Raw genomic sequence first — 27,013 nt, 5'->3', positions numbered from 1 at the left:
TTTCTCTTCTAAGCGTCCTGTAATTGGTATATGATCTTTGTACGCATTAATTCGTTATTTTACATAACGGTGAAATTACCTCATTTAGAATATTACTGTTTTCCGCAGAGCTAGTAGATAACTATTCCTTTAAATCTGATCCTTATTTGGCAGAGAAGAACGAATTGGTCCTCACACGCTAGACTAGGTAGATCTATGTGGAATGATCAGAACTTGCTTCAGGAGGAATTACATCCTCAGTTAATTTAGTCCTACAGTAGGTATACGATTAGGAATAAGAAGGTATGAAAATGAATCACTTCAATGCAGATTATTCAATGAGACGGGTCTCAGTTTTCTTCCTGCATACCATTTTGTTCATTGAAATCAATTGGAATTGATATTATAATTAAGAAAAAAATTAGTCAATACTCATAGATCGGAGGTATAGGCCAAGGACACGAATCTAAAAAATGAAGGGGATGTGCCATGGTTTTTTTATTTTTATTATAAAGATACTGATTTTTCAATATCCAGAATCTTTGTTTAGAAAAATAAACTACCAAACTGAAGGTGTTTTTCAAAAACTCAATGGTAATTACACCTCCTTCCCATTGGTACCCTTGTAACAAGCTAAAAAACAAATTAATCATGTTGACAAGAGCCGAAAAATTAATTAGAACCTCTGATTTAGAAACGCTAAACCATGCTGTCTGTTGAAGCAGCTAAATTTATATCTGCTTTAGCTAATTTATTTATTTTTTAAAGTATCCAGCGTTTTTTTCCAGCCGATCGTGACAGTAGTGAACAAACACAAAAAGTGAAATTCAAATTGCTGTAATTGAGGAATATTGATTTAGCAGGAATTGCAATTTTTATAGCCTATTAATCTATATCTCTTCAAGGTAAAAACAGTAGTAGTTTGAAATTAAATTAAGGTAACAGGAGATAGTCGTGGCTTCAAAAAAGGAATCTTGTTAGTAAAAGCAGAGCCCTTAAATTCCTTGTTTTATAATATTTCCAAGCAGCATATCATATTGCATTTGTGTTTATTAGCCTACAATGCGTCCTATCTCCTTCTGAAATTCTAATCTGATTCATATAAACATATTGCAGGCCTATATTAAAGTAAGAATATAATTATGCTAGTGTTTTCTGTTTAGTTGTTTAGTTTTGTTTTTCCCATATCAGGGCTAGCCTATATATGGGACAATAAAGGGGTGGAGTGCACTACCACAGGGGTGGGGTCACTGTTAGTGAAGAAGTTATTGTGTAGTCTATTGGCAGCTTTCTTCTGGTATAGTTTCCAACAATGCCCCTTAATTCTGGTAAATTGGTCTAGTTGAAATAGCCTATTTAATGGAGAAATACAATTCAAGAGCTTAAGCACCACAGTAATACCACCCCTATTATGTCTGTAGACAAGGTAGGGAATTCCATTCTCTTCAGACAGGATGAGTAATTTAAATGTTTGCATCTGTCAATTGCTTTTATAGCCTGTCTCTGAATGGATTCCAACTTCTGCTGGTCACCTTTGTGGAGAGGGCTAGTAACACACATGCCAAACTCCAAATTAGGCCTGACCAATGCCTTATATAATTTAGTCATCACCATTATATGACCTACTAGTGATTGTTCTTTTTATAGTACCAAGGGCTGACAGTGTGCCAGATTAAAATCTGTCATTTGCCAGAATTTGGGGGCATAGCTGTCTTGCTTCAGCTGTATGTGTGTGTATGGTGAATTTTAATTTTTTATCAACTATGACCCCCATGTCTCTCTCTGCTTCAGATGAGACAATGATCTGTCATGATCCATCCATCCTTATCATGCAATAGGGGCGTTTCCTGTTTTTCTTTCCAAAGTAGATTGTTTGACATTTATTTACACTGAATTCAAGCCTCCACAAAGTTGCCCACTGGGAAAGCATCCATAGATTAACCTATGTAGAGGCTCTTTTATTGGGTGTATCAACAGGTCTAATGAGTTTAGAGTCATCAGTATAAAGACTGGTTTTATTTTGACTGAGTAATACTTTGTGTATTACACAAAGTTTGACTTTGTGTAACATTAGCATTCTTCCATTCCTGAGGATTCTGCTTAGCATCAAGAGACTTCTGAAGCATGTTCATAAGGGAAAGGGCTACTTTATTTCTGCATGAGCTTCTTTCAATACTTGTGGGTGAACTCCATCAGAGCCAATGGATTTGTTAGGATTAAGCAGCTTCAGTCAATTCTCCTCTTCAGAGGCAACTACAGTTATCTTTTCTATAGGTTCCTCAATAGAATATTCTGGTGCTTTTGGTAAGGGGGCATTGCCTGGAAGCATGAACACTGACTTAAATTGACTACTCAATTCAGCTGCTATATCTTTTGGGGTACTAACTTTATTGCCATTCACAATTAGTTCCCAAAATCTCTTAGGGCTAGATTTTGAATCAAATTCCAATTCCCCTTCATATTTTGTCATAAGTTTTCTCATGAGATACCTAACTTTGTTTTGGGTTTGTATAAATTTCTCATAATTCTCATGGGGAGGGTTACTTTTGTATATGCTCCAATACTTCTTTTTATGCACAGCTTGCTCAACATCATGAGTGATAAATGTTAGGGTTTTAGGTCTTCTTTTCCAGGAAATTACTGTATGTTTTTCTGTTGCTTTATTTAAGACCATTTTCATTTCAAGCCAAGCCTCCTCCATACTCTTAACATCAATGAATGAACAATCTTGGCATGCCAACTCTTGTCTGATCTGGCTGTAATTTGTGTACACATGGTTAATCCAATTATTCTTTTGTTGGTACAACTTAAGCCTACAAGTAATTGCAACATGGTCACTTGTTCTAAATAGTGGCTCTGAATTGACACTAATAAGCATCTTGTGGTCATTAATAAACACAAGGTCTAATTGAGTTGGGTTCTGCCCATTTCTATGCCTGGTCAGAAAATCAATTGCTTGATATAGCAAATGTTCATGAAGGCTTTCTAGAAGTGGGTCATTATGGTTTTCAACCCCTTCTGTGACAGCAAACCCATCAATCCACTGTAGTTCTGGTAAATTAAAATCTCTGACAATAAGAGCATTCTTACAACATTGCTTCATCACATTATTAGTAGAATATGCATTTGGTAGAGGGAAACTTCTCTGACAAGGGGAGCTTGGACTTCTATAAAAACAGCCTATGACAACAGGAAGACTTTACTTCAGAATTGTTATCCATATTTGATCAACCCAAGGTTTGTAATCTGGATTTACTGTAAGAGCTCTTACCTGGAGTGGAGATTTGACATACACTGCTGTTCCTCTACTATTTGGCTTTGACAAATTGGTGAGTAGCTCAAACACAGGCATTTGAATCTGTATATCAGTAAGAGCAAATGCAGTATGTTTTGGTTTCACCTACACAAAGGCAAAAATATTTACTTCATGCCTTGTTGACATCACCAACTTAATTTCATTCATCTTTGCAGTAATACAGTCTACATTACTATATAGTACCACAAGTCTCTCAATAATAGTATTGTCATCATTAGCTTTGCTTGATTCAGAATCACATGATTTAAAAGAAAGGTATCCAAAATGTTTTCATAATTTCTGTTATCCATTCTAGCACTAATATATAATTCAGTTTCTGTATACTTTGTAGAGCCAACTTCACTAGTACTATCAAAAATGAAAACACTACTTGTAGGACTATTTACAAGTCTTAAAGGAGTACCAGATATGTCTATGATTCCATGACATTCCCTGCAATGGTGACTGATGCATCAAAAGGGTTTGGAAGTTTTTTGATACAATCTTATCTCCTCTAATTACCATGTCCACTTCCTCATTCAATCTTCTCTTATGCAGTTCTTTATAACATTTTTATCATTTTTTGCAATCATGCTTTAACTTGTCATTTCTAAATTGAATGGTACCCTTTCTTTCAAAAGGTTTTTGAAGGATTTGCTTGTTTATTTTGAAATTAGCCACTGAGAAGACAATTGGGATAGGATGTTGTGTATGGGGTCCTGGCGTAGTTGTTACATTCCCTAGTCTGCAAACATTCTGGACGGTAACATCAGGGATTCTGGAATCACTAGCCAAATAATTATTTATAAATTGAGCATCATCAGCTTGCAAAGGAACTCTGAAGACCGCTATGTTCAGTTTTCTTTTTTGTCTTTCATAATCCGTGGCAATCATTACCTTTATGTGATTTTTGAACTGTTCATCTAAAGCTTCTCTTAATGAAGCTACTCTGACAGTCACTTAGTCTTTCAAGGTGCTATTGTCCTTTGCCATTCCTGAGGATTACTCAAGAGTATGAATCCTGTCTTCTATTGCCTGAGACTGAATGTCAATTTCTGCTTTAAGTTCATGTTTAAAGCTAGCAAAAGAGTCCTTAACTGCCTCCTTAATTTTAACGTCCTGGGTCTTTACTGCATTCTCAAAACCACTAAGAGAGTTCTTAATAGATGCATCCACAACTGGCACAATCACAGAGGCATTAACATTGCTCACTTGGGTGTTTCCCTTGCACATTGGACATTTTCACTCACAACCCATACAACAAGTCATTTTTGTTAGTAAGATTATTCTGGTTCTGAGAGCTCAAGACATTCAATACATAGCCAGCAATCACAATCATTACAATTCAAAGCACTTGAATCCTTGCTTAAATTAACCACACAAGACAAACACTTGTCCCGTTTTTTTTTACTGGGCTATAATGCACCTGTTTCTTGCTAGCCCTAACTTTTTTGAGAATTTTTCAGTTTTCAGTTCTCTGCAATAAGCAGGTTGCTACCTTCAGAGCTAACTCAGCAAGGGAACTGCTGGTCCCTGGTCACCTGATCCCTGCATTTACTCCCAGAATGTACACCAGCACTTGCAGCAGGTGACCAACCCTCTTCTGCTTGTTTTGTCATTGAATCAACACTAGGCTGCCAACTTTTTGGCTGGATTTTCAAATTCACCAAAAAGAAAATTATAATGGCAACATATCGAATCATGCTGCAGGAATGCACTGGGGCCCAAGGGAACTAAACTGATATTTCACCAGTTAGAAAACACATAAACAGGATGAAACACTAAGGTAAGTAACTATAATATAACACTTTAGGGTCTGTTAAACAGAAAAATAATACATTAGGCTTGGTAAAATGTCTTTGGCTCACAATTTGAGGCAATAATCCACAATTCTAATTTCAAAATAACACATGGGCTTGTTTGTTTATCCCTCTTTGGTTCCCTTTTATTCTCTTGTTACCATCAAGAAACATAGTGCAAGACACAAGGATTCCAGGTTTCAACACATTTATCTCAGAAGCTTGATGCCTGTCGTTTTCAAGGGCTGCTTATGGTTAAATTACAAAAGTGAATTCTGATTGCTATTCAAAGAATGCTATTGAGGAATACCACCTTTTGTATACAAGTCTAATTAACAATGTCCATCATAAGCCAAACCAAAAATTTCAATCATCCCTTAGTTCTATGGCGATCTAGCCTACCTTAGTTCTATTCTAGGATGGATGGATAAATGATAGACAATATTTAACAACAAGTGAAACTGACACCATTTTTTGTACAATCCTGAAAAGACTTATATCAGATTTGCCTCTCACTCAGACTACTTGTCTTGGCTTTGTCTCCCATTGGTAATTGGCTTGATGGCAACTTGATTTTAGTTAAAAGATCAACATTCTTGGAAGTTAACTAAAAATTGGGAACTTATATGTTAAAGTGCCTTTGTTAAGTTCTTCATCCATTGACACACTATAGAACCATTTTTTTGTTAGTTTCTTTCAGTTTAACATGAGATAAACAAAGACAAATGACAGAACAGATGAGAAATATCTAATTTGGACTATATATTTGCATATTTGGGGAGATGGGGGTAAAGTATTTGGACAGTGTAAAGTTGGAAAACAATTCTTGCTTCTTAAAATGCAGAATAATTGCACCTAACATATTTTGCATGCAGACCCACTACACTTTAACCCACCCCCTAATGTATAAATATATAGCCCAAATTTGTCTCTCAAGTATTATATTTCATCATATTTTGTGATGTATCAGTAGGATTAGTCAGAGAAAAAGGTTCTACTTGGATGAAGAACTTAACACAGGCGCTATAACTCATAAGTACAAAAATTAAGTCTACTAATTGGGGCATGTAAGAATCTTGGATAAGATTTATTCATAATAAATTAATTATGCAATAAGTATATATCACTAGTCCTTTTCTCCATATTTACAGTAATGTCAATCTAAGAGATGTATCAAATAGGTAGAGACAACTAGGACAAAACTGTTTTTGTTATTATTGTGCCTTCTTGTGAAAAATTCCTGCAGGTGAATGTGACTTGACAAACAAATACATAATTTGGAAATTTGGTTGTAGAAACTATATAAGGGAAAACAATATCAATAAAATTGGGTATATGTTTATACTATTTGATTATTCAGGCAGCTAAGAAAGAAACTTACCTCTATAGTCAGAACTGCATCCTGAATCCAAATGTAACATTCATTTGTATTGGAAATGTACTTAACCCCCACTCCTATACAGAGGCATCACCAGCCTTTTACCTTGGAGGAGGGCATCTGAACTGTGCTGACTAATTTCAGTAGGTGCTTATGACACTCTATATTTGTTACTTTGAATTTTTGGTGTTAAAATAATGTTGATTAGTTACAGAAAATTGTCATATATTGTAGAGAAAACTCAAGTATAAAAGAACAATAAAGACAAAGAAAATAAGCTAAACTTTAAGGCTGTGTGGCTTTTCAACTTTCTACTTTTTTACAAGTATGGCAAGGTCAATGTTTTCCACTAGGTCTTTTTCTGACATCATGAGTATGAGATGGTCAAAGTTGATTGTTTCTCATAGTTGACCTAAATCTGTTTTAATGTTTTAAATCTGTTTTTTATGTTTTATTTAATTTTCATCTTGCTAAATATTTGTTCACCTTTGGACCATTTCACTGCAATAGTTCTTTTTAGCAAAAGTGAATGCTCTTGAAACTAAAGGTAACCCTTGTCTATTTTTTTTTCACTAGAGAAAGCAACTTAGCAAACTCAATGATACTTCCAGCACTTTTGCAAAACTCTGCAAAAAGAACAATGATGTTCCCTTTGTGGACTAGACATCTTAGGTAATGAATATTTCTTACAGAATCGTAGCACTGAAATCCAGTTTTTCTTATTTGATATGATCCTTCTGCAAGACTTGTGGAATTTCTTCTGCTATATCAACTCATTTCTTTGACTCAGAGTCTAAAATGACAAATGAACTCTCTTTAATGGCTCACTCTCTATCAATGTGCTATACACCAAATACTTCACTAAATTTCACTAAATACACTATACACTAAATAGTGTATTTAGTGAAAATTCACTAAATACACTATATACTAAATAGCTAAACACTCTTCATGGGTGGTAGTAGGTGTTCTGCCTGCAAAGAAGTCAGGTTCATTAACTTCTGCTATGATTTTTGAACTTGCTCTGTTCAAATAATTACAATTAATTTATTTTGGCTACTATCTGGCAGATAACTGGTGACATTTGGATTCATGTGGTTTTTCATTTGATGGTCCATTTTGATGTTGTGTCTTGAAAGAAGATTAGCTAGCTTAGTGGGATTTTTCCCCATCATGATTCTTCCCACAAAATACCAGCCCTTGTTTACATAGAGTGATGGCAACATCTAGCAACTTGTGTATAATGAAATGCCTTCTCTCCCTTTCTTTTTCTAACTATATCTTTCATTAACTTCTTCTTGTTAACTAAGTATGGCAAAGATTTATCTCTCTCTATAAACAAATAAGACTACCCACAGAAGATTTGTGACCATTTGATTTTAAGTGAGTGACGAGCATTTCAGCCTTGGTGCCAGTTTTCAGCTCCTGTTATGAGTGAAGAATCTTCGCTTCTGTCTTTGCAGCCAGGTCCAGTTGGAAACAACAAACAGGCAAAGAAGTAGGTTAAATCATTCTTTACACTATACTCTAGGTATGGGTACTCATTGTGCCAGTTTTTAACAAATTGAACTGGTCTTTAAAACCCTGGAATTGGATTTCCTTTTTTTGGAAAATTGATTTTTGGCTGAAATGGCTCTATATGGTTTGATAAACTTCAGCTTTTCTGATTTTTTTTTTCTTAAACCTAGGATTATGCTTGACTCTTATGATTCCAGCTTGCTGTAAAATTTTGGCTTCAGATTCTACTCGTTCCATTCTTAACACTTTGTGAGAAATGACTTTCTCTGACTAACTAGTATTTTGTTATTTGTATTTAGCTTACCTATTAATCTATATTTCTTCAAGGTGAAAATGAGGGCAGTTTGAAATTAAATTATGGCAACAGGGGATATTAGTGGGTTCAAAGAAGGAAACATGTTAGTAAAAACAGAACCCTTAAATTCTTTGTTTTATAATTTTTCCAGGTATCTTGCTGCTATTTTTTTGTTATAATGCAGCCTATCTCCCCCTGAATAGCCTAGTCTGATTAATAGAAATATGTTGTAGGTGCATATTAAAGTAAGAATACAATTACTTTAGTGTTTTCTGTTTAGTTGCTTAGTTTTGTATAGCCCATATTCCAGGGTTATATATGGAATCATAAAGGGGCTGGGATACATTGCCACAAACATAAGTATAATATTTAGGAAGAGAATAAAATAAGAAATCTAGTTATGCTACTTTTATTTCATTAAGATTAAAGGCTGGGTCTAGCTCAAAATCTTTAGGATAAGTTTATAACCTTGTAACTATCAGCAAACATGGTCAAAGACGAAAAAAAAAAAATCAATCAGCAGCCTTTTTAGTTGAAAGAGCCAAATGACTTTTTTACAACTTTAAAACAAATCCAATGGGTAATTACAGTTGGGGTGTAAAAGTCTATGAAGATTGTTTATCTCTGCATTCACTGGCTCACAACCCTTTATGAACCAAATTTGAAAGAAATTGAAAACTATGCATGTCTTGAACATTCCTTGGAAAGAACTAATAAAATGAAACTGAATATTTTATATGTAATGATATTGATTAATGAAAGCTCAGCAATATTTTATTTCACTGTATTTTTTATTTTCAGTGTTGAAAGTGCAAAAGAAAATATTTTTAGTATAATTTGTTTTTAGTAAAGCACAAATAATGCAGTAGGATTTACACTTTAACAGTTAAGGGATGGGAGAGGGGGCAGTTGCCAAACTCTTAATTGTAGTGATTTTTGTATGTTTTAATTTTCATTTGAATATTCAGCTTAAGTTTTACTCATTTTATGATCTATTAATTCATTGATATTAGTATATATGATATGTTGGTTTACTATGATTGTTTATTTAACTTCTGTTCATTTTGAGTTTGAATTAATCTAGAAATTTGTTTCTATTGGTCTTAAAATTAATAGGGCTTTTTAATTTTCTTTGGAAAACTTCTTTTTGAGAAAGTTTCTTTTATTAATTATTATTGTTTGTTTTTGATTGCCAAAGTTTGAAGTTTTTCTACATTCCCCATTTTAACATGAAAGTTTTGTCAAAGTTTCAAAATATCAGAGTGGTATCTTTTCAACATTGAAGTTTCAAAGCTCAACGTTCCCTGAAAGTAGTCACAACTAGATAAGTAACAGTTCCAAGCAGTCACAGTCACATTTGCAGTCCCAACAAGTCTTATTTGCAGCCACAGTAGCAGCAGTATTGGTAGTGGCCCTGAAAGTTTTAAGTTAATGCCCTTAATGATTCCTAAATAATGCTGATGCACCTTATTGCTAACTTGGATACAGATACATTCTTTTGATTTAGCTGATGATTTGGAAAAAAATTTAAAAATTGAAGTATTTTTAACTTACGAACGGTTGATCAGATCTTAATGAAAGTTGATGTTAGGAAGGATATCATGTCTCAAAGCTGTTATTTTAAATCCCGACCGGATCTAGTGACATTGGGGGGAGTTGGGAGGGGGAAACCTAAAATCTTGGAAAATACTTAGAGTGGAGGGATCGGGATGAAACTTGATGGGAGAAAAATCACAAGTCCTAGATACATGATTAACATAACCGGAACGGATCTGCTCTCTTTGGGGTAGTTGGGGGAGGGGGGTAATTCTGAAAAATTAGAAAAAATGAGGTATTTTTAACTCACGAACGGGTGATCAGATCTCAATGAAATTTGATATTTAGAAGGATATCGTGTCTCAGAGCTCTTATTTTAAATCCCGACCGGATCTGGTAACATGGGGGGGGGGGTTGGGAGGGGGAAACCTAAAACTTGGAATACACTTTTAGTGGAGGGATTGGGACGAAACTTGGTGGGAAAAATAAACACAAGTCCTAGATACATGATTGACATAACCAGAACGGATTCGCTCTCTTTGGGGTAGTTGGGGGGGGGGGGGTTAAATTCTGAAAAATTAGAAAAAATGAGGTATTTTTAACTTACGAACGGGTGATCGGATCTCAGTGAAATTTGATATTTAGAAGGATATCGTGTCTCAGAGCTCTTATTTTAAATCCCGACCGGATCTGGTGACATTGGGGGGGGGGGGAGTTGGGAGGGAGAAACCTAAAACTTGGAAAACACTTAGAGTGGAGGGATCGGGATGAAGCTTGGTGGGAAAAAAAGCACAAGTCCTAGATACATGATTGACATAACCGGAACGGATCCGCTCTCTTTGGGGTGGTTGGGAGGGGGGGGGGTTAATTCTGAAAAATTAGAAAAAATGAGGTATTTTTAACTTACGAACGGTTTGATCGGATCCCAATGAAATTTGATATTTAGAAGGATATCGTGTCTCAAAGGTCTTATTTTAAATCCCGACCGGATCTGGTGATATTGGGGGGAGTTTGGGTGGGGGAACCTAAAATCATGGAGAATGCTTAGATTGGAGGGATCGGGATGAAATGTGGTGGGAAAAATAGGCAGAAATCCTAGATACGTGATTTACATAATTGGAATGGATCCGCTCTATTCGGGGGGGGGGGGTTAATTCTGAAAAATAAGAAAAAATGACGTATTTTTAACTTACGAAGGAGTGATCGGATCTTCATGAAACTTTATATTTAGAAGGACCTCGTAACTCAAATCTCTTATTTTAAATCTCAACCGGATCAAGCGTAATTGGGGGGGGGGGAAGTTGGGGGGTACCGGGAATCTTAGAAAATACTTAAAGCGGTGAGATCAGGAGGAAACTGGATGGGAAGAATAGAAACCTGTCTAAGATACGTGACTGACATAACCGGACCGGATCTGCTCTCTTTGGTTGAGTTAGGGGGGGGGGGAATTTTGAAAATTGAGGTATTTGTAACTTGTGAAAGGGTGACCAGATCTTAATGAAATTTGATATTTAGAAGGATCTTATGCTTTAAAACTCTAATTTCAAATTCCGACCAGATCCTTTGACATTGGGGGGAGTTGGAGGGGGAAACCGGAATTCTTGGAAAACGTGAAAATGGGGTATTTTTATCTTACGAATACGTGATCGGATCTTAATGTAATGTGATTTTTAGAAGGAATTCATGTCTTAGAGCTCTTATTTCAAATCCCGACCAGATCTTTTGATATTGGGGGGAGTTGGAGGGGGAAATTTTGGAAAACACTTGGAGTGGAGGAATCGGGATGAAGCTTGGTGGATAGAATAAGCAAATGTCCTTGATAAGTGATTTACAGAACCTCACTTGATTCACTCTCTTTGGGGGAGTTGGGGGGAGGGGTTCAGTGATTCGGCGAGTTTGGTGCTTCTGGACGTGCTAGGACGATGAAAATTGGTAGGCGTGTCAGGGAGCTGCACAATATGACTTGATAAAGTCGTTTTCCCAGATTCGACCGTCTCAGGGGGTAAAGGGAGAGGAAAAATTAGAGAAAATTAGGTATTTATAACTTACGAGTGGGTGATTGGATCTTAGTGAATTTTGATATTTAGAAGGACATCGTGACTCAGAGCTCTTATTTAAAATCCTGACCGGCATTAAGCCTCTTATTTTCCTTTTTAAATCAATCTATTGATTCACAGAATTTTGTTAGAGCTCCTACCATATGATCTCTTGGCTCTTAGCTCTTCTTGCCTCGTCACAAGTGCCATATGAGCTCTTAGCTCTTGTTAAGAGATAAAACATGCATCTAAAAAATGGAAAAATTGCATAATTTCCATTCCTTGCCCTGTGGGCTATGGGGGCATGGAATCCCCAGAAGCATAGCTATTAGACTTTTTGACTATTTCTAATAAAATGGCTTTTTAAGATATCTATCAGAATTAAGGCGAACATTCTAAAAGGGCAAGAGGGGATGATGACCCTTTGTTTTGTTTTTCAACATCTATATCAATATGCCTTTAAAGTTTCAACTTAATACCCTTTGCTGTTCTTACACATTGCTGTCTTATCCTTTTGACAACCCTCCTGCATATAATGTGCTTTGACTTTCTTTGAGATCCACCTCAACATTTTCTAAAAATTCTACCATAATATTTTTAGCCTTTTTGGAGACTTTCTAGAGATATTGTTATTTGACTCTTGGACTATTTTGAACAAGACCAACATCAGTATGTGTTGCATTTGACATCTGTTGCAAAGCAAACATTGACACAGGCAGGATACAGGGAGGTGACCTTAGGTAGTCAGGAACACAAGATCTTTTCTATCTTACAGAAAGTTCCAGAGTTTCATTTAGCATGGTGGTAATTCAAAATGAATTGCCTCCAAGTCAAGGGGGATTAAGGTTTGATCTCTATCCTCATAAAGATGTCAGTGATTCATGTCATATGACGGTAATTCAAGATTTAACCATACTTAGGTCAAGCGAGATTGAAATTATAGTATCACTTTACTTAATGATGATGTAATTTTGAATTATCACCAAATTAAATGAAACTCTGGCAATTTTTGGAGGAGAGAGATCAAGATCATAATCTCCCTTGACTTTTGACAGTTCATTTTGACATAGGCTATTTTCACATTAAATGAAAATCTGGCATCTTTTAGAAGATAGAAAAATCTAGTGTTCCTGAATGAGCTAATGTCAACAGGCTAAAGGTCATATAATTTCTCAATGTTAAAATTTCCTTCCAGTGTTATAAATTCCCTTCTGTAATGGAACAATCTAGTTAGAGCACATCTAACCTCTTTAGGAGTAAAATAGACATAGAAAAGGCAATTCTGTCATTCAAAAGAATGGATGTTTTAATTAATTTTGTGACTATAACAGTTTTAAAGAATTCTTAAGACCTCAAATTTAATTAGGAAGTAAGAAAACATGATTTAAACCACGAAAATACAGTTTTGGACTTAACTGATAACTAACTCTCGCTGATATTTTGTCCAGACGCAAAATGGTACTCTCCATTGCTCAACTCAAAAACCAAGGGAGCAAAAACCAGTTCACTTACCAAACTACAGACCAGGACTCAAGCTCTCAAGCTCTCATAGCAGAAGCAAGTACGTAAGGTATTTACGGCAGCTGGAAGACTTTTTTCTAGCAAGTACGGCCTTGAAAGGCGACTGGATGATTAAGGTGATGATGCTTCTCAAGTTCACCTCCTGGTGACTTCACCCAGAAAAAGCAGGGTTCGCGGCAGAATTTCCAGCAGAAAACATACGAGAAGTATGTTGACAAGTGGCTCCAGCTACCCATGTTTAGCTATTGGATAGAGAAAAGAGTGTCAAACAAGTCAAAGAAAAAGACTTATGTACCATACGGTAAGTTCTGTTTGAAGTATGTATACTGTGGGGAATCAGAGATGACCATGGATGAACTGGCCAACAGCATATAAAACCAAGAAATGAAATCGAGACGAATTCTGGCAGTGGTTGCATTGTAAAACTTCTGACTGTAGGCAGTAATTCCAAAGAAATTCACTTTGGGTAAGCAGAGAGCTACAAACAATTTGCGACAAAATTTTCTTTGGTGCTATAAAATCAGTTTTCAGTCCTTCCAACGAATTCAATTAAGTTTTTCAATCTGAACTTTCACTTCTTCACTTCCTAAAGGAACGTACCAAAAAACTTGTGAATGATATTGTGTATAACTTCAAAAAACTGGACTATATTAGCAGTGTCGGTTCTTTTACCGAACTGGATTCTTACTTTTCGAGTTAGTACCTGTCTTTTTAAACCAGAGAGATGTAAGAATAGATGCAATCGATTCAGTGTCAGAACTCGAAAATGTTCAACAGCCAAGTGATAATACTAATCTCTTTTACCAGTCTTGTCAAAAATACGATAAAGTCCTAATCAAGTAGATTTAAGACCATTTTAAGTTTGAAGATGAAATTTATGACATCTTGGGTTTTGTTGAATCAAGGAATACAAGAAATTTGAAGCCAGAATCTCGAAAGCCACTGTTTGCAAGATATCCATGTTCTGACGTAGAAGTTTTGCCTTTAGAAAATGGGCAAATAATGAAAATCACAGGCAATGACTGATGTCACTGAGCTTCATTCGGGAGATGCCCAAGTTGAAGACCTGTCAGTTGAGCAGTACTGGATGAAGATACTTGATCTGAACACTTGCAATGGCGAAACCAAGTATCCGGAATTGCAGAAATGCATATCCGCATATCTTCTCGTTACCTTTTTGGAATGTACAGTGTGCAGCAATGTCTCCTGAAATTGATCAAAACAGCCATTCCAAATAGTCTCGAGAGCGTCATCCTAGTCCAACCTGTTCAAGTCTTTTACTGGTATAAAAATGAAGATGAAACTACATCAAGAGTCAGCATACCATACGCTGTGACTGGTTTAAAGACAAAGGCAAATGCTACATGCAATGAAGTTTTAGAGATGATATTTATTTGAACTGTTTTGTGTATTCTCGTTAGTGTAAAAGATGTTATGTATATCGTGTTCTCAGGTAAAGAATAACAGTTACATGCTGCACTGTGCTTTTCGTGTAATTTCTATGGAATTCTAAGCAAATTTCTATGTAATTTCTCTGCAAAATACCCCTTTTTTCTAGGGAGAAAAATAGGGAGAAATCAGAGCTGAACACGGGGAATTTTAGGGAAATTTGATATGAAAATAGGGAAAATGGAAATCAAAAAGTGGAAGCACTGGAGGGAGGGCAGCTAAAAAGGGAAGGGAGGGGATATGTTGTCCTGTTATCAGTTTTCAACATCCTCTTCAACATCCCCTAAAAGTTTAAACCTAATACCCTCACCTGCTCCTGCGATACTGCAAATACCGCTATTTGATATGCGAGATGCATATAATATGTATAGATTTACTTAACATTCCCTTACTCTTAGCATTTTCAAACACACCTAGAATCACCCCCCCCCCCGCCTTTTTCTAATGATAAATCCAGTATGTAATAAACTGCGAATTTCTTATTTTTGAATCCTTCCCTTGGGGTTGTAGGGGTATTGCATCCCCAGAGGCATTGTTACGAGACCTTTTGACTGTTTTGCACAAAATTACTTTTTAAAAATTTTGATTAGTGATGAGGCAAGGGAGCATCTAAAAAGAGCGAGGAAGCTGCTTAACCCCCTCTAGATCTTCAACAAACCCCTGAATATACTTTGAGATTTTCAACTTATTACCCTTATTGGTTTGGTAGATATTCATTATACATCCTTCTGACAACAAGCACATACATAGCGTGTTTTATTGTGTTCAGCATCCTTCTCCAAAGCTGTGGGAGGTTATGTCACCCCATAAACATAGTTGCTTGATCTTTAACTATTTTAAACAAGATGTATATTTCAAAGTTTTGATTGAATGCTTTCGGAGAGAGGGCAACTAAAAAGAGCATGGGATAAGAATGGTGGCTCTCAAATCACATTTCGAAATCCCTTTCAACATGTCCTAAAAGTTTCAGCTTAATACCCTCAGGTGTTCTTAAAACATTGTATGTTCTCCCTTTTGATATACTGGATGCACATTTTGCCTTTTGATTAAGCATAACATACTCCTCAGCATTCTTCAAAATTTTAGCTAAATGCTGTGGTTTTCAGCTTTTGGATTCAAAGTTTAATTTTTTTTTTGCTGAAAATATTTTCTCTATCCCTAATGATAAATCCTGCAAATAAGCTTTTGACTGGTTCGAACTGAGCAACAATTCAAATTTTTTTTATCAGTGTTGAGCAGAGGGGTGCCTCAAAAGTGCAAGGAGGGGAGAGAGCTGGTTGTCCTTTAATATCTCTTCAACATCTCCTCAATACGCCTTGAAAGTTTCAACTTAAAGCCCTCAGTCGTCCTTTAGGTATTGTTGATATTCCTTTTTTCAAGAGGTGCAAGAACATAGTGTACTTTGTTTGTGTTCAGCATCCCTCTCAGCATTTTTTCTAAAGTTTCCCATTAATGCTCTAACCTCTTTAGAGACCCAGGATCAAAGATGGCATCTTTCCAATAAAGATGCTTATATGTTAACAATTGGCAACTTGCATAACTTATAGCCCTTGCCCCAGAGACGGGGTAGGGGAGGTGTCACCCTGGAGGCACAGTTGTTTGACCTTTGAACTATTATGAACAATATTACTATCTCAAAATTTTGAGATGCGTTTAAGGGAAAAGTTCTGGGGGGTGGGTGGCTGGCTACCCAAACCACTTTTGACTTTTAAAAAGAGACTGTACAAAAGAGAGATACAGTGAAACTGTATTTCTACTCGAATGAACCTCCTCCAAAGTTTATTGACTGCTCCTTCCATAAAACCTTATATGTTAATAATAAGAAACTTTCATAACATACAGTCCTTGCTCCAGAGGCTGGGGGAGGGTCAACTCCAGAAGCATAGTTATTTGAATTTTTGACTATTTTAAACAAATTGGCGATCTCAAAATTTTGATTTGATGTATTTCGGTAAAAGGGCTTGCTGTGGTGGTGGCTGCACTGTGATCTGTTTTGAATCTCAAAAGTAACTAGGACTCTCGGTCTCAAATTGAATTAGCCTCCTCCATACTTAATGCAACCATCCATTCCACGCAAACTTTATACATTAGCAATAGACAGCTTGTGTAACTTACAGTCCTTGCTGCGCAGGTTTGACGAGGATTTTCCAACTTACAGAAGCAGAGTTATTTGTGATCCTTGTACTATTGTAAACAAAATGGCCATCCCAAAATTTTGGTGGGTTGTATTCAAGAAAAAGGGTGGGGGGATGCTTGCCTTTTGATCACTATAAACTCTTTAAAGGGACTAAAACTTTCAAATTCAAATTGAATGAGCTGCCTCCAAATTTGATACAACCACTTCTTCCATAAACACCTTATATGTTAACAGTTGGTAACTTGTATAACTTACAGCCCTTGCTCCTGGTGCTGTGGAGAGGTATGTCAACCCTGGAGGCTTGTTATTTTCCCTTTGGTCTGTTTTAGACAAAATGGCTGTCTCAAAATTTTGATTGGGTATATTTGGGGAAAAGAAGGTGTAGGAGGAAGGCTGGTTACCCTCCAAGATTGCTTTTGACTCTTAAAAAAGGCACTCGAATATTGGATTTTCAATTGAAAATCAATTGCCCTCTGCAAACTTTTCACGACCACCCCTTTTACAGAAACTTTATATGTTAACAATAAGTAACTTCCATAACTTACAGCCTTTGTCTCAGCGTATGGGGGGGGGGTGTCAAACTAAGAAGCATAGTTGTATGACTTTTGGACTATTTTGAAAAAATGCTAACACAAAATTTTCATTCAAAGCATTTGGCTTAAAAAGGGTGCGTGGGGGGGGGGCGGCTTATTGCCCCCCAAGCTCTTTTGACTCTTATAAAGGAAAATAAAACGGAAAGGAAAATAAAATAAAAGTAAAAGTTTTTTACTGTTTAAAAAGAAGAATTGAGAGAAAGAGTCAAACTTTAGCGTAAAGAGCGGGGCGTCGATGAGGAAGCAGCCCCTTTCATATACGAAGTAATTTCTGTTCGTTTTAAGTTTTAATGTCGCTCCTTACTTTCAGTTAAAAAAACTTAGTTTTTTTATTTAATTTTTCTTAAAAGAGGTACTTGCACATCCGATTCCCAATTGAATGAACCCCTTAAAAGTTTGCAAGACCACTCCTTCCATATGAAGTGGCCCTGGGAAGAAAAATGACATTTAAAGATATAAATATAGACAACGCTAAATAATAGCGTTGCCTCGGCAATGCAGCACTGGACCTTTTCACCAAAAATATTTTCCCCAAGACACACCACCTCTTCAGAATCTGTTTGCTCTATTTTACTCTTAAACCTGTAATTTTTTTTAGCCCTTATTATTCTTTACTTTGGGGTTTGAATTGGTCTCCCACATAACAACAAACTTACAGCTCAGCATATTTTTCCCATTTCAGTTTCATCTGATATTATTTTTATATGCTTTATTTTTGCTTTCTTTTTGTCCTTTCTTGCTTTTATTTTTAGTACGACTGTTCCTGTTTGTAGCTTTTATGCCATTTTCGATGTTTTTTAATCTTTTTTCTATTTATGTTTTGCTCGAATCTTTCTTTGTCTATCAACATTACCTTATGTATTATTGTGGCTGGTGTTTTAAGTTTTTCTGTGTGTCTTTGTTTGGCTTGAAAAGGTTGATTTGGCCATTCGGAGCTTGTGATTTTTCATTAATGCTAAAGAACTTATCTGTCTTACTATGTGGCATTATGGATTCTCAAACTAGGAGGGTATATAATTAGATTTTTGATAGTTTTAAATCGGTTGACCATCTCAAAACTTACACTTGATAGTATTTTGTTCCTCTTCACGGCAAACTTACTGTCCTGTACCTTAAAATGGTAGATATAACTGCCGTGTGATCTCTTTTGTTACTTAACGTGTGGAGTAGGATTTAAAGATGTATAAACAAATTAGACTTACCTAATTCGAATGTATTCTATCTAATGCTTTGAATTCAACACTTGCTAATTGTATGACACTTTACTGTGTACTAACATGGATTTTTATCTACATATTTCCCCCTCCCCCAGTTTTTAATTTCCTCTCAGCAGCAATTTGTTGATATTGGAAAGTGTTAATACTGCCTTCGTAATAATTTACATGTTCTCAAAAGCACCTGTCTGCTTCAGCATTAAAAGTTTAAAACTCTTTCTTGTCGTCATCATTGTGTTAGTTTAAAATTTGATGAGAAAGTAACAACCAACCCTTGGCATCAAAGTATGCTTTCCCTTGTAGATAGCCTTCAACTTACTATTTAGCATTTTTCAGGTACAAATGCTTCTTGTTAGTGATGCCCCTGTGGAGTATCAGAAGATTTTTAAGGATGTTACAGAGAAAGGAGAAAGGGACTGTTCTTTGCCCCTATACTTTTCATCGAGTGCATTCAGTGATTCTGTTCCCAGTGAAGTATATGAACCTAGATTCCTGTACGTAATGCAAGAAGAATATTGCATAGTTAGTTCAAAAGATTCAAGCATAAAGTGCATAGGAACATCTGAAAGTACTACCTGTCATATGATTATACTTTTTTTTGCAGAAACAGTTCTTCTTGCTCATACTGGAATTCAAGATTACAACGCCCTTGAATTAATGGTTTCTAGATTCTTAACTGATGCCAATGCTACTGAAGCATCTAAAGTAGATTTATATCTTGTTGGTGGCTATGACGACAACAGTGGTGTTTCCTTTGATCTTTTGAATTTTCTTTTACATTATTTCGCTAAACATAAGACAAGATTTAATTTGAAGCTAATATGTTGTGGTTTATTCAATTCAAGAGAGCAAAGTTTTTATCATCTTCCAAAAGTTACTGGAGTTTTGGTTGATATTGATGCTAAAAAGGTGCTACGTTGCCAGATCAACAAGGATCAACGAGGGCCAGTTCCCATTTTGCGGCATATATGGCTCTACAGCTCATTCGGTTTAAAAGCCATTTATAATTCGAAGAATGGATGTGTAGTTTTGCCTATGTTCAAAATCACCCTACCTGCAAAATTTAAATTGCTAGAAGTGATTGATGATGAATATGCTCTTAGTATTTTCTCAACATCACCAGAAGCTGAAAGTGATTGTTTCATAACAGAGTTAAGAGAAATGTATGGATTTGTTAAAGATTGTATTAAGAAGAAGATAGATCCATTTAAAGGAAAGGAAAGGCTTTGTTTTAAAACTGAAACTGATGGAAAATGGATTGAATGTGATGCCTGATTTGAACCTTTTTTTATTCTCAGACAAGGAAGTCCTGTGTTTTACTTAGTGAAAGGTCAAAACAATTCTCAATGCTTGTGTTCTTTATTTCGGCTTTAACATTGGTGGATATAAAATTTCGGTGAGACTGGCTAGAATTTCCATGACCTTTTTTTCTCTATGCTGAGGTTTAGGGTTTCTTTGTACAGAGTATCTATTCTTTTTTCTCTGAAATTTTGTTCCAATGATAGTAAAAACTGCTCCTGGAACTGAGGATGGTCAGCTCCCGTCCCTTCACCTGGAAATTCAACCTGACTGATGTATTAATTTTAGTTTTATCCAAATAATTTGAGAAATCAGTTCTAATCAGATGGCTAAGTGTCTGTCATATTTTATAGCTCCAGCCAAATGCGAGTTTTTGATGAAATTCTGGACAGCAAGCTTTCATTTGTCAGGGATTTGTTGCTGATCATTTTTCTTAATGCTAATCGGTGACAAGCCCAGTTAACTAAATGTGACTCGAATCAGAATTAATCTGAAAGTAAATGTTCATAGCCTATTTAAGTTTTTAAAAGCTAGCTTTTGCAGGGGATTAGCTGCTTCAATATCATTTTAGAATGACTCTGTTCCCCCGCCCTATCCCGCAAAAGCTGATGTTCATAGACGCAAAGTGATTTGAGATTTCATGCAACTGAATGTACTTTTCTACTGCTGTTTTTTTAAAAGATAATACTTCTTGTATAATGTCATCTTCGCATCTGGTGCTTCAGAAGTACCTAAACTGAAATGATAAGCTGTGAGAAGTGTTTGATGCGTCTTATTGAGGTTTGCACCTACCATTCAGTGGAAATGTTATGAATTTGTACACTCAATTGAGATTATGAATTCATAATTTTTCATCTGGGCATAATGACTTTTTTGAGAACCTGTTTGTAACTTCAAAGCTTCTTGCTGTGTAATTGTCTAATGTTTGGAATGTATCTAGTACAAAATATTTTTTCTCATTGCTATCCAGTCACTGTATGAATTACTGAATAAATTTTGAAAGATGAAGTGATATAAAAAGATCTTTAATTAATTTTCTATTGTAGAGCTTAGGCTAATATAAACCTGATAATAATTTAGCCAGCCAAGGTTTTATCAAAGTCTGAAACCTACTAATGCACTTCATAATCATTCCTAATTACCAAAAAACATCTCAATGTTTAATGGAAGAACTTCCCACGTGCTCTAACTGTCGAAAATGTAACACTGCTTGATTCGCCTGAATTCCCATGACCACTATTATAATGGAACAGTAAATGTACCTACTTGTGATCTGCCTTATTTTGTTAGCAACTTATAGATAATTTGCAAGTAAGGCAGGGTCTTTTAATTCACGGATTAATAAAAAAGATTTTTTCTCAAAATAAGTTTTTCAAAGAAAAGGAAAGAACTCCATTAAACCAAGAATGAGCAAAAATAAAATCAAATAATCTACCAAGCATAAAACTACCCCCAAGTCAGCATCGATAAATAAATGAAACCCATAACGAACAGAAAATAACCGAGTCAAACTCAAAACGAGCAGAAAATAACATGAGTAGTGCTAAAACTTCGCTAAATTTAAAATCTTTTTTTTTTCAGTAAAGAACAAATTATATTCTGGCCTCTGGGAGGCATAGGGGTTTTCAGCCCTACTGGAAACAGTCAGCCCACAGACTTACGATTGATTAATGTAGAATTCAAGCCGACCTCGCGCCAGGGGAGCTGCCATCTAGCTTGTGTCCTGATTCTAGCAAGTATTGGTGTGTTTTATTTGTGTTGCCCATGAATATTGGCAATAATAGTGCAATGCTGCTGTTACTGCCCCAAAAATGGATTTTAGACCTATATATTTTTTTAAAGTGCCAGGTGAAGGAAAATAGTTAGTTGAATGGGAGAAAATCTGTAGTGCTTTGCCAGGAGCATTACAGGGAGTTGAGAGTACTAGCGCCACTGGGACTCCAGCAGAACAAAAAAATCCAACGATGAAGATAAAACTCTTGTTTGGGGTAGCAATTCTAGTTCTAGTTAGAATTCAAATTGAAAGAATAGTAATAACCTGAACGCGAAGAGGTGAGAGACACTTCTTAGTTTTCTAGTTGCATTACAATTCCGAATTTGATTCTTGGATAGCTGCTGAAAACACCTACACACTCTCCTCGGAAGGAGCTTGCGTAGCTGTGCTGGCCTCTGACAGCTTGGTGCTGCAGTGAGTGATTTGTGTTCATAGTAGATTATTCTATTTTGACAAAGATGACTGTTTGATCTTCGGCTTAATGAAAACCAGGGATGACGCGAGACAAATAGGTGCAAGTAACATTTTATGTAGGTTTTCATAATCAGCTGTAGGGTTTTGCCTCGAAAGCTTGATCTTAATACCCTAACCCGTTTATGAGATATTGCAGATACATTGTTTCGACGACCTGGAGGCACATATGTATTTTTTTTTTTTTTTTGTCCAATTCCTCTTCAACATTTGACTCAAGCCCCGTGGTTCCGGTTATGGAGCTAAAAAAATTTTGAAGTTTAACTTTGGGGACATAAATATGTGTACCCAGAGTAGTAAGGCGTCTCTGCTTTTAAGCGCAGCCATCGGGTGTGTGTGTGTGTAAAAATGGAGCCACTAGCCCCTCAATTCGCTATTACGCACACCTGGGTCTGACGCAATAGCGTGCGTGTATAGTACACCTGTCTGTTTCATCATAGGGAATGTTTTCTAAGAGGTATCTATTACGTACTAGCTGTTGGGGTGGCGCTTCTCCCCCCAACCCCCCAAGCCCCCCGCGAGCGTTACGCGCCATATTAGTTACGCGCCATTGTAGTTGTGTCCAACCTGTGATATATATATATATATATATATATATATATATATATATATATATATATATATATATATATATATATATACATATATATATATATATATATATATGTATATATATATATGTTTTTAACTACGTAAAACTTGCGAATATACAACATTCTTTGTTGTCCCATTGTCTGTACATATAAATAGATTGTCAGGTTTACCGACTCTTGAACATGCAACATATAATTGTCCATGGGGAAAACAATCCGTATTCAGATCTATACCTCATTATTCTAATGATTGCCCTTGAGCATTATTGATGGTGATTGCTAATCAAACATTCCCTGTATCCCCATCGTCATTTATATATCCCCCTGTGCCCCCCGGTGTCCCCGTTGTAGTTGTGTCCCTGTGTCCCAGTCGTCATTTATAGTCGACAAACATGACGTCAGTCGACACACAAACATGACGTCAGTCGACACACACGTCCCAGTCGTCATTTGTTTCCCGGTGTCCCAGTCTGTAATTTCTCTTTGATTGTCCCGGTCGTCATTTATATTCCCTGTGTCCCGGTCTGTATATACATTCGTTTTTGAATTGGTATATGATGAGATAAATTTTTCGTTTTTTTCCTTTTTAGTTCTTTTTTGGTTTTTACCTTTTATAGTTTTTTTTTTTTTTAGTTTTCTTTTTCTCCTTTATTTTTGTTTTTTTTCCTTTTTTTAGTTTTTTTTCTTTTTCAGTTTTTAGTTTTTTTATTAGTTTTTAGTTTTTTTGCTGTTTTTACCCTTTTTTTAGATTTTTTAGTTTTTTTCTTTTTTAGTTTTTAGTTTTTTACCTTTTCTTTAGTTTTTTTTTAGTTTTTTAGCTTTTTTAGTTTTTTTAGTAGTTTTTACCTGTTTTTTTATTTTTTTTAAATTTTTTTCTTTTTTAGTTTTTTTTTTCTTCTTTTGTATTAATGCTAAAGCCAAGGCTCGAACCTGGAAACTCTCGGACCTAGAACCTGGAACATAACGCTTTACCAACTCAGCTACTTCGGCTTGAATACATTTACCTTTTTTAGTTTTTTTTTTATTTTTATTTTTATTTTTTAGTTTTCTTTTTCTCCTTTATTTGTCAGTTTTTTTCCTTTTTTTAGTTTTTTTTTTCTTTTTCAATTTTTAGTTTTTTTTAGTTTTTTATTAGTTTTTAGTTTTTTCTTTTTAGTTTTTTTGTAGTTTTTACCTTTTATTATTTTTTTTTAGTTTTTTTTACTCTTTTAGTTTTTAGTTTTTTACCCTTTTTTTAGTTTTTTTAGTTTTTTAGCTTTTTTAGTTTTTTTTGTATTTTCTTTTTAGTTTTTTTGTAGTTTTTATCTTTTTTAGTTTTTTTTCTTCTTTTGTATTAATGCTAAAGCCAAGGCTCGAACCTGGAACCTCTCGGACCTAGAAGCTACTGTATTTGTATTTGTATCGGATTAACGACGCTTCTTGACTACTACGGTCCCTGCGGTGGCCCTGTAGTGCATTCCTGCAGCATGGTTCGATCTCTGGGTCCCGTATTACCACGCTAAGGTCAAACCCACTGCGCCAACACAGGTAGTTATATGACTGAGCTACTTCGGCTTGAATACATTCGTTTTTGAATTGGTATGTGATGGAATAATTCACACCTCATATGCGGACAGTGACGTCACTTGACACACAGACAACTTATTTTTATATATATAGACTAGGGAGGATTTCTCTACGTGAAGGATGATGTAATCTTGCGTTTAATGGATTTATTGTGAGTTCAGCAAGCTCGCGTGACATGCTTGACTTCAGGGGCCCGTGTGGGAAATCCCCGCTTTTAACTGAGGATTACGCACAAGTGGGTGTTTCATAATGACAGTGCACACGTGGGTGTTATGTAATGTCGGTGAATACGTTGGTGTTGCGTAATGGCGGCGCACACGTGAAATGTCGCGTAATGGCACCCCACACACGGGGTGCTACATAATGACGATGCATACAGGAAATGTGACACAAACTTACACGTGAGTGTTGCTTAATGGTGGGGTTACACCTGGGCTTTGCGTAATGACAGCGCACACGTGGGATGTTATGTAATGACGGTGCTTAGGGGGTGTGATGCAATTTCAGACGTTGGTGTTACGTAATGAGATGCCGCGGCATCTAATCTAACTTAACCTAATCTACCATGTCTTGGTTCTGTCACGCTTGGCACAGTCCTCCAAACCTAACCTAATGCAAATTCCATGAACAAAATCAGTTTCACGGGAACAAAAATACATGTACAAGTTTCACGCAGAGAAAAATAAATGTGCAACAAGTTTCACGAAAAAATTCAGCAGACAACAAGTTCCACGAACAAAAATCAGCATGCCACAAATGAACAAAAATCAGTTTCACGAGGAAAAGAATCAGTGTACAAATTTCACGAAGAGAAAAATCAACATGCAACAAGGTCCACGAACAAAAATCAACACGTAACAAGTTTCAAACAGTTCGTGGTAACGAACTGTAGTAAGGAGCAACCCGGCTCAATAGTAACCAAAACTCTAAAAAATTGAATTTTGATATCAAAAGCTACATCAAAAGAATCGCATTTTAATGCTGATTTTAAATATATAAGTTTCATCAAGTTTAGTCTTACCCATCAAAAGTTACGAGCCTGAGAAAATTTGACTTATTTAGGAAAATAGGGGGAAACACCCCTTAAAAGTCGTAGGATCTTAACGTAAATGACACCATCAGATTCAGCGTATCAGAGAACCCTACTGTAGAAGTTTCAAGCTCCTATCTACAAAAATGTGGAATTTTGCATTTTTTGCCAGAAGACAAATCACGGGTGCGTGTTTATTTGTTTTTTTTTGTTTTTGTTTTTTTTTCCCAGGGGTCATCGTATCGACCAAATGGTCCTAGAATCTCGCAAGAGGGCTCATTTTAACGGAAATGAAAAGTTCTAGTGCCCTTTTTAAGTGACCAAAAAAATTGGAGGGCATCTAGGCCCCCTCCCACGCTCATTTGTTTCCCAAAGTCAACGGATCAAAATTTTGAGATAGCCATTTTGTTCAGCATAGTCGAAAACCATAATAACTATGTCTTTGGGGATGACTTACTCCCCCACAATCGCTGGGGGAGGGGCTACAAGTTACAAACTTTGACCAGTGTTTACATATAGTAATGGTTATTGGGAAGTGTACAGACGTTTTCAGGGGGATTTTATTTTGTTTAGGGGTGGGGCTGAGGAGAGGGGGCTATTTTGGAGGATCTTTCCTTGGAGGAATCTGTCATGGGGGAAGAAAAATTAAATGACAAAGGCGCAGGATTCTCTAGCATTACTATAAGAAAACAATGAAAATAAACATGAAAACGTTTTTTTTTCAAATGAAAGGAAGAAGTAGCATTGAAACTTAAAACGAACAGAGATTATTACGTATATGAGGGATTCTAAAACTACTTTAGCATAAAGAGCGAGGTATTTAGGAGGAGATAAATACCTTACTCTTTATGCTAAAGTATTTTTAGTAATTTCAACTATTTATTCTACGGCCTTTCTGATTCAGGGGTCATTCTTAAAGAATTGGGACAAAACTTACGATTTAGTGTAAAGAGCGAGGTATTAACGAGGGTACAAACCCACTCGTATACATAATAAATAAATAAGGTTATGAAAGTTTGTTACGTAAGTTAATTCTCAAGTTACCTATATTTCTTACTAATAAAAACGTTCGTTAAAAATTAAAAGTTCTAGTTACCTTTTTAAGTAACCGAAAAATTGGAGGGCAACTAGGCCTCCTTCTCCACCCCTTATTTCTCAAAATAGTCTGATCAAATCTAAGAGAAAGCCATTTAGCCAAAAAAAGAATAAATATACAAATTTCATTTTAATTAATTTATGTGCGGAGAGCCAAAACCAAACATGCATTAATTCAAAAACATTCAGAAATTAAATAAAAAAAACTAATTTTTTTAGCTGAAAGTAAGGAGCGACATTAAAACTTAAAACGAACAGAAATTACTCCGTATATGAAATGATTTGTCCACTCCGCAATCCCTCGCTCTTTACGCTGAAGTTTGACTCTTTGCCACAATTCTACTTTTTAAAACAATTAAGTTTTAGCGTAAAGAGCGAGGGATTGCGGAGGGGACAAATCATTTCATATACGGAGTAATTTCTGTTCGTTTTAAG

The 27,013-nt window shown here is 35.9% G+C and overlaps 2 protein-coding genes across 6 annotated transcripts in view; both read left to right on the top strand.

Moving 5' to 3' along the window:
* The first annotated feature begins 758 nt into the window (after nt 1-758).
* The window catches only part of LOC136038720 (cytosolic carboxypeptidase 3-like), a 110,204-nt gene continuing 83,949 nt past the window's right edge, over nt 759-27,013 (top strand). For 3 of the 5 annotated variants that reach the window (XM_065722053.1, XM_065722056.1, XM_065722050.1), the window contains exons 1-2: nt 759-884; nt 21,631-21,791. The gene's annotated coding sequence lies outside the window, so the exon portion shown is untranslated. The remainder of the gene's footprint in view (nt 885-21,630; nt 21,792-27,013) is intronic. The other 2 variants (XM_065722051.1, XM_065722054.1) reach the window with 2 other exon arrangements.
* Nucleotides 7,799-21,069, top strand: LOC136038723 (uncharacterized). Its single transcript, XM_065722061.1, has 2 exons — nt 7,799-7,949; nt 19,087-21,069. Exon 2 carries the CDS (start codon nt 19,093-19,095, stop codon nt 20,023-20,025), a length of 933 nt encoding a protein of 310 aa, XP_065578133.1. The 5' UTR covers nt 7,799-7,949; nt 19,087-19,092; the 3' UTR covers nt 20,026-21,069.

The sequence above is a fragment of the Artemia franciscana genome, chromosome 18, assembly GCF_032884065.1.
Source record: "Artemia franciscana chromosome 18, ASM3288406v1, whole genome shotgun sequence".
In the NCBI taxonomy this organism is placed as follows: domain Eukaryota; kingdom Metazoa; phylum Arthropoda; class Branchiopoda; order Anostraca; family Artemiidae; genus Artemia; species Artemia franciscana.
The sequence above is the reverse complement of the archived record's forward strand: the minus strand, read 5'-3'. Positions and strand labels throughout refer to the sequence as shown.